Source organism: Phaseolus vulgaris, chromosome 7 (assembly GCF_051622355.1).
Source record: "Phaseolus vulgaris cultivar YP4 chromosome 7, ASM5162235v1, whole genome shotgun sequence".
NCBI lineage: Eukaryota > Viridiplantae > Streptophyta > Magnoliopsida > Fabales > Fabaceae > Phaseolus > Phaseolus vulgaris.
In genome coordinates this window covers 57,927,464-57,935,841 of record NC_143504.1, presented here as the reverse complement: position 1 = coordinate 57,935,841, position 8,378 = coordinate 57,927,464, and the positions used below count along the sequence as shown (strand labels likewise).

General features: G+C 37.4%; 1 protein-coding gene across 2 annotated transcripts; it reads right to left on the bottom strand.

Moving 5' to 3' along the window:
• Positions 1-470: 470 nt before the first annotated feature.
• On the bottom strand, positions 471-8,123 carry LOC137830660 (uncharacterized). 2 transcript variants are annotated; one of them, XM_068638120.1, is made up of 8 exons: positions 7,612-8,123; positions 6,377-6,745; positions 6,042-6,301; positions 4,759-4,900; positions 4,246-4,617; positions 4,021-4,152; positions 3,140-3,268; positions 471-3,036 (listed from the first exon to the last, which is right to left on the bottom strand). In XM_068638120.1, exons 1-8 carry the CDS (start codon positions 7,702-7,704, stop codon positions 778-780), a joined length of 3,756 nt encoding a protein of 1,251 aa, XP_068494221.1. In that variant the 5' UTR covers positions 7,705-8,123; the 3' UTR covers positions 471-777. The 2 variants fall into 2 exon arrangements, with proteins under 2 accessions (XP_068494221.1, XP_068494222.1); XM_068638121.1 differs by having other exon boundaries at positions 6,377-7,175; positions 7,612-7,951.
• Positions 8,124-8,378: the final 255 nt, after the last annotated feature.

Here is an 8,378-nt window from a genome sequence, read left to right as displayed (position 1 = left end):
TTAATTAATAGAAGAGTGCATTATTAACATTTTCTTAAAGGATCACATTTTTTCACTCTCTTCCTTGACTAGATAATAAAAAGTAAAACATTATAAAGAGTAAAAAGGTGAAGATGCAGAGAAGATAGGTGTGTTATTGATAAAAGAAATAGGTTATTGAAAAAGAAATAAAAGGTAGTTTCTGTAATCATATACAATGAGATGGGCAAAAAATTTTGCTGGGTTGATTAAAACGAAATATATGATTAATGTGTTTAGCAAAATTTAATCTTAAATGTTTTGATAATGGGTTGTCAAATATTCAAATTTAAGAACAACTTATTGAAAATAAAATGTGGGAGGTTGTTGAAAATGAATTAAGAAGAGTTTATTGAAAAGAAAAGAAAAGAAAAAAGGTTGCAATAAGTTTTAAAAAAAAGCAATGACGAGAAAGTTATAAATATGAAACCAAACATCATACAGAAACACCATTAACCAAAGTCGAATCAACATTCATGATGTCCACTCAAAATTCCCATTACAGCTTCCATTATGAAGCAGCTTTGGTTGAAAGGTATTTGGGGAAGGGGGAATTGTGATCTCAAGCAAGGGCGAAAAAAGCCCTTCAAGAAACCAGCACTCGCAATCTTTCTCTACATCAAGAAAAAACACAAATTGGGTAACAATCGACTAATAAAACTATGGGCTAAAAGAAATTGCTGAAGGAAGCTTATGTTTAGAGAATTACAGAGTACTCAAACCTCCATTACCACATGAAGGAAGAGACTCAATTTCTTTTTAGAAAATTGAAAACCTCAAGGATTTACTTGCCGCAAACAAGTTGTACTCCTCCATCACAGTCGTCTCGTTTTCATTCTCAACTTGATCTACAGAACTCTTTGTCTTGAAATCTCCCACATTGTTGTCGCCTTCATTTGAAGATGCAGTGGCCAATTTATGACAAGTTGAAAGGTCTGCTGGACCACCAAAATGAAACAGGGAGAAACCAGTGTCTTGTGATTTGGCAGAATTATCATGTCCAACTTCCCCATTCATTGCTGCTTTTTGTGAATTAGCTCCGGCTAGAGAAACCCTTCCCATTGCAGATCTATTCAGATGCTCTTGCAGCATGGATGTTGGCTTAGACATTCGAACCGGTTCCTCGGTATTTAAGCTTTTAGCTCTGGCAACTGGCTGATAAACTGGAACGGAAACAGGATTAAATAAGGGTGTTGGTTGCTGTAAGCCGCCATATTGCAAGCAGAATCGCGGATCCTCGTTTATGCTATATCCAAAAGGGCCACTATATAAGTAGGGGTTTGGGTACTGGATAGGCACCAACCCATTTGTGGGAGCAGCTGACCATGAAACTGGATTGTGATGGTAATAGCCCATTGCAGAAGGAGTCTGAAACACTGGAAATTGTATATTTTGGTTTGGCACTGGAGGGAGCATGCTTTGAGATTGAGAACACACATTAAGAGGGGAAAAACAATTATCAAAATTATGAGCCATTCTAACCACGGGATTCCCCAATACATCACCTCTTGCTGCATCCAAGGATGGACCAAACGTTGACATGCTGGTCAAGCCCTCGTCATTTGCATCATGAATTTTCTCCATTCCAGCTTCATGAGAACTAGACAATACATTGTCAATGCAGGTTGAACTTCCTCTTACTTCAGATTGTTGGCTAGCATCTTCTGAATCAGATGTTGAGGATTCTGTATTTTCACGGTTTGAAGAGGTGGTATTGTTATCACCCTCACTTAGGCATGATGAACAGTTATCAGAACTAGAAGTGCTACCTTGATTGGGATCAGAAGAATTATTCAAGGAAGAGCCACCCATCATAGATGTTTCAGGTTCCTCAGATGCAATTTCAGTGGAACTGCAAGATCCTCCAGCTTCAGCATCAAGATCATTCTGATAGCCTTCACCCGCTCCACTTTTCAAATTACAATCGACATAATCAATTTCAGCTGAACCACCAATTTCATCAATAGATGACCTTACCATATCGAACTGAAATACTTGACCTGTGGAACCCAATGTAACATCAGAGTCTGAATTACTACGAGCATACTTCTTGTGGGACTCCATAGGCTCCCAAACTTTCTTTGAGTGAGGCAAATCTCTACTAGAATAGTTCCCTGAGATGACCCTGCTTTTGGTTCTTCCATTACTCTCGGACATGAAGTCTACATGATTATACTTGCTACCACGGTAAAATTGCTTAGATGTATCTACTGTGGATTCAGACTTACTAGCAAGTTTTGTCTCCCAACTAACCCTATTCATTCTATTATTACAACTGCATGAATGGAAATCATATCTGTCGTTCACCCAGCCGTTAGAACTATAAAACCTCTCATTACACTTATGACCAATATTTCGACCATTGGATTTTGCAGCACTTATTCTAGATTGCCTGTTCAATCCATTGATTCCTCTGGAATGCATCCCAAAATTATCTTCACAGTGTATTGGCTCTGATCTTCCAACCACCACACCATTTTCTGAAACAACTGCATTAGAGCGTCTGTCAGACCACTTTGTTGGCGGATCCAGTCGAAATTCTTTCCTATATCTAGGTCTCTGACAATAAAACTTTGATTGCTCAACGGTATAAGTATCATTCCTGTCTTGTGCATTTGCAATGTCTCCATCACATTCATCGTAAGAGTGGCGTTGCACATTTGCAATGTCTCCCTCACAGTCATCGTAACAGCCATCTTGTGTTGTCAAAGTACTACCCTCTCGAGTGAAGTCTTCATCTTGGACTTCAGGATAATCATCCCCTGTTACAATGATTGAATTACTGCCTCTAATAGAATTATTTTGCTCTACATCAGCAGCAGGAGACAATTCTTCCTTTGAGAGTTCAGGAGAGCCAGGAACATCAATGGATTCAGAAAACTTCCTTTCTGTATCCTTCTCCTTTCCTTTAAGTCTTTCCTTTCTCCTAAGTTTTTTCTCCCTTTCTTTTGTCCTTTTCCTCTCCTTCCGTTCTTCTTCTTCACGTTTTTCCTTTTCTTCTTCTTCAAGAAGTTTCATCTGTAAGAATATCATATGTTTATGATTTTGGAAGTAAAAATCTCAAAATGTAGGAGTTCAGTTTTTTAAAGCCTGTTCCTAAACAAAGCAGAATAATTAAGACCTGTTTTTCTAATGTAATGATTTCTTTGCATGCTACATGAACTCGTTCTTCCAGCAGTTTCAAAGCAAGACAAACGAATATGCTGTGGGCATTTTGGCGTGCTGTTCCTTCTCTGAAAGCCTTTTCAACCTGAAAGGATAAGCCCTTGGTTAGCAATTAAACAAGACAGACAGAAACACACACATATACACACGTGTGTGACAACCAAGGTCACTGCAAATTGCAAAATAATCTAAACAACCAAAGAATACACTCACAGTTCCTAATAGCCTTCTCAGGTAGACTGCTAAATTTTAAGCATCCTACAAAACCCTAGCACATATCTTTCATTGTAATTAATTAATCTATCTCAAATTAAATGGCAAGTTCATTTTCTATCTTTAGAGTTGGGGTACCAAATTATCTCCAAGGGAAATTTAGCCCAACAATACTTATGCACAGGAAAGCAAAATCAATGGGACTTCAATGTTCACTATTCCACCACTCTCCCCTTCTATTGGGTGATATAGAAAAAAATCTCAGGAACACTAACTCAAGTAAATATGTTTGTTAAGCTAAAATATCTGACCATAAAATTAAAAATAAAAGAAAACATTGTGTGTGGAAGGCACCAAAAAGATAAGAGACCAATAGTAAGCTAAACGCACTTAACACCATCCTATTACTTTAGCAGTACAAACATATCATTCATTTGTCATATTGATATCCAATGCCCCGCCCTCCTCACTGGACCAATCATACTATTATGTGACATACAACTAAAGACACCATATTATCCTTTAGTAATTAATGATGGAAATTCAAACACAATGTAAAGATATCACAAGCAGGAGAAATCAAGACATACTATGAAGCTGTAACAACAATAAAACAAAACATGCCTGCTCTTTAAATATAACAGTAGCAGCATCTAGAAGAAATTCTCGAGCAAGTTCAGGACTCTTTGCATGCTTTTGGGGTCGGGAGCATTCTCCGTCAAGCTCATTTCCATCTTCATCAATCAGATCATCATCCTAGAAACAAATGTTGCATAATTAACAAATGAACTTTGACAAAATCCCTCATACATGATTTTAAAATAGTTTCCCTAGTGAAACTTGAATTACCTCTTCTTCTTCTGCCTCTTCAGCATGTTCAAAGAATCTTCTAATACTTTCCCCTTTTGTAATTGTAACATAGCCATCCCCAACAATAAGCCTGCAATGCACACACCTTTGACCCTTTAAGGCATGAGCTTTAACAGAATGTTCAGTACAGCGTCCATCTAGCTTCCAAGCTCGGAGGGTGATGAAGCATGCACTCAAACCACCAAGATCTAGGCCACTAACTTGTACACATCCATTCATTCCAACATTTTCAAATTCCAAAATGTCAGATTTTCCTTCAGTTGTCCCCACAGCCCACTCAAAGTGATGATACAATCCCACAGTATCAGCAAATGTCTGGCGCCAATCAGCTTGAATTGAGTCATCAGATACCTGACAATAACAGATGCATTGAGTTTACTCCTCAAATAGCTTGAAAGAAAACTAACATTTTCATAAGAATGTTGGTATAAACTCTCTCATTGAAATTCCAAACATAAGAGAATTCACAACACAGAAATATGGAAGTCACACCTCATACTGAAAAGCAGTATCAGCAACACAAAACCAGCTGGTGCAACGAGGTTCTCTTCGCATGCGCTTCAGTTCTTTTAGTTCCTTGAATTCTCGAATAACATTTCTTCTACAATCTCTGCAAAATCTCTTGCTATCGAACCTGGAAGATCAAGAGTAACCTTTTGATCAAATCTAATACATAATTTGCTACACAGACAGAGCCCTAAAGCATGCATCATAACTAGTTTAAAATAAACTCATTCCAAGATTAAGGAAGCATTGCTAATATGTGTTTTAATTAGTAAGAGAGAACAGATGGGAAAGAGCTCACTCAAGAATAAAAAAGAATCATTTCTCTAAGTCTAATAGCATGAAGAACCCCATGAGGTGACAAGTTTTAGATGACACACAAAAATTGCCCCTGGCCTACACGTCAACTTATACTAAAACTAGACGAATGTTACAAGCATATTTTGTCATTCAAGCTTCAATATATTCTAAAGAATCAATCCCCAATTAATCCCCCTCGATTTTAAGGTCAAGGTTTCCTCATCTAACCCACTAGAGTTTGCTTAATACTTTTCTAGACTTGTAAGTCTTTAACAAAGTCAATTCTTATCCAATCACTCATTTATACAGTCCAGAAAATCCCTAGTATCCAACTGAATACCTTCCGTAATATCCTAAATGAAGGCTTTCCTTTAAACAATCTAAATCATTCTGCATTGACAGCTCTTGACATCAAGCTCATATTTCTAGCTTGCACTATAATCATTTGCTGTTTCATTTTACTATTGTGTAATCTGTCCTAATCAAGATTCAGGATGTGACCTTCAAATGCAGACAGGCTTAGACAACTAATGAAATACAGATCCAGCCACTGGCTGCCCCCTAGTTGCTGAGCTCTAGGACCAATTTGAACTAAGCTTTTAATCTAACCTAACTGAACTCCATGTCTAGGATAGTGCTCCACCATTCAACTTTTTAACATCTAGCAGATAGCTAATCCATTACAAATCAATTGCATACCAATGGTAAGAATATCAAAAGGAAATAATCCTTTTTTTCTCTTTTCTTCCCTGAATTTTCACGGGAACACAATATTTGATCGTGGTGAAGATGCCATATTCAGGATATTTACGCCCTTTCTGATTCATATATCATATTCTCATCACTTGTATATCACTTCCAACTGTATCACTGCTTCTAATACAAGAATTTATATTATTAATCCACTGAAAACAAGCTATCACGTATCTAAGTCTATCACAGAATGGGGAGTTAACAAAATAGATAAACACCTGTACATGAGTCTCTCAATAAAATCCTCTTCCTTCATCCTTAGAAGAGATTGCCTTGTCTCATCTCCTAGTGCTGACCAAAAATCCACTAGCGTATCACATGAAAGTCTGGCAGTGTGCAGGGCACAGGTTTCCCTTGTTCCATGCCCCCTACCATAACTCACAACTCCTTGGCTTATCCAGCCACGGCCACCCCCACCACAGGCATCCGGATAAAGAAGTTCTCTTTCCCGCTCCCTAGCCCGTGCTCCATCAAACACCTAATGAGCAAATGTTAAGCTACCAAACAGGGAAAAGGACAGCATGATAACACAATACAAATTAACAACACTTACAATTTGCAGTCCTTTCAGAGACTTTGAATACAAGTAGCAGTCCATGAGTGTTAGTGAACCCTCACGCGTTGTGGTCAAACCACCCCAAGGATGGACAGTTGGATCTTGGATTTCATCCTGGACCGCATTAGAGATGGAAGATCCACCGTTATTTTGATTCTTCAAACCTCCAGCTCTGCTACAAGGAAAATGAACGACTGCTCCCTCTTGCTGCAAAGATTTCCCATACGTAACAATCTGCAGAAATCCTTCAAGAAGTAACCCATTGCACCTGGAGCAGTACATATTTTTTCGTGCATGCTCAAAAAGGGTTTGCTTATCTATCCTCAAGAGCTCCAGCCGAGATTGTGGTGACAACTCACACCAAAACTACGTCACAAGAAAGCAAAAAACACATTTAGCTCGTTACAAATTGCAATTTAATTAAAATAAATTAAAGAAAAAAAAAAACTAATAGCATGCACAACACATCCTTAGGCCAAACTCTCTCTAATTAAGGTCATGTTTGAATAAACTTATCCATGAGAATATATGTAAAGGAAAAACAAGAAAGTAAAATTAATTGAGTTCCTCTCATAGGTACAAATGAACTTGTGTAAGAAACTCAATTCTTGCTACCTTCTCCAATCGATAATTTAAAAAAAAAAAAAATCAAAACAAGAATATCCAGTTCTAGTGGCCACTCATTGCTTGCCCCCTTTGTTCCCACAATTTCACTGATTGCGTACACTCATTGATACGTCATTCCATCAGTTAAAAAAACATCAGGAATCTCAACCACGGGCAAGCCAATGCATGTCTACAAAGTGGCAGATATTAGAATATTACTCAACTCAAAATATCAAACACAAGTAACATAACATCAATTTTAATTTTTTATATATACCTCCACCAAGCACAGACACTCTCACACACAGTGAGGTGAATAAAGAATCAAACCGAATTTCCATTCGTCAAACACCAACAACCGAATCAGAAAAAACAAAACACAATTGCATCCAACAGTTATAACATATCCCAGCCCCAAAAAATAAATTCAATCACCGAATTGTTTCGCCGCAAGATCCAATACACGGCCACGCAATTCACCATTAACAAAACACCACAGTCACAAACTCCAACCAATACCAAAACAGTGATCCAGCACCAATTCACAAAACAAACAAAAACCTCAGGAACCAATTAAAACGAACATTAACAACAAAATAAAAAAAAATAAAAATTGGATCCAGTACCTTGAGGAGTTGATTGTAGCCAACATCGTCTCGATTCCTCGACCAGAATCCATTCGCACAGAATTGGTGATTCCCGTTCGGTAACGCAGGCATTTTCCCGTTCAAACTCTACAAGATTCATCCACTAACCACGCTCTCATTCCCTCAGGATCCGACCTGCTTGATTGAATTTCGTTTATCCAAAACGGATTAACAATTCACAGATCGAGGGAGAAAGAATTGGAAGAGATTTAGAGAGAGAGGGGGTTATGGTTGATGATGATTGTGACCACGATGATGATGATGGTGATGAGATTTGGTGTTATGCGAGACCTGTGTTTGTGCTGTGTCATGTGTGTATATGGGTGTGTGAGAGAGAAATATATATATACACCCACACATATATACATATATATATATATAATAATTTATATAAATTGTAGAGAAGGAGAGAAGAAACACACTTGGAGGAGGATAGAGAATTGCAAAACGGTAATGGTAATGAAATGAATGAAAGTGTGGTGTGGTACCAATAGCACTATGCTTCACACCTTTAAAACTTACCCCAACCTCTTTTCTTTGCTTTCTTCATTCACTTCTCATGTAAATACCACCAAATCTACATTAATACTAATTATAATATATATATATATAATGCTTTTATAATTTTTATTTTGTTCTATTCTATGATATTATTGTTGTTCTGTCAAAATAAATTTATTTTCTCTCGCATTAAATTTATATTATTGTTATTTCCAAGGAAGCCTCAAGGTTAACCTAATGGCAGG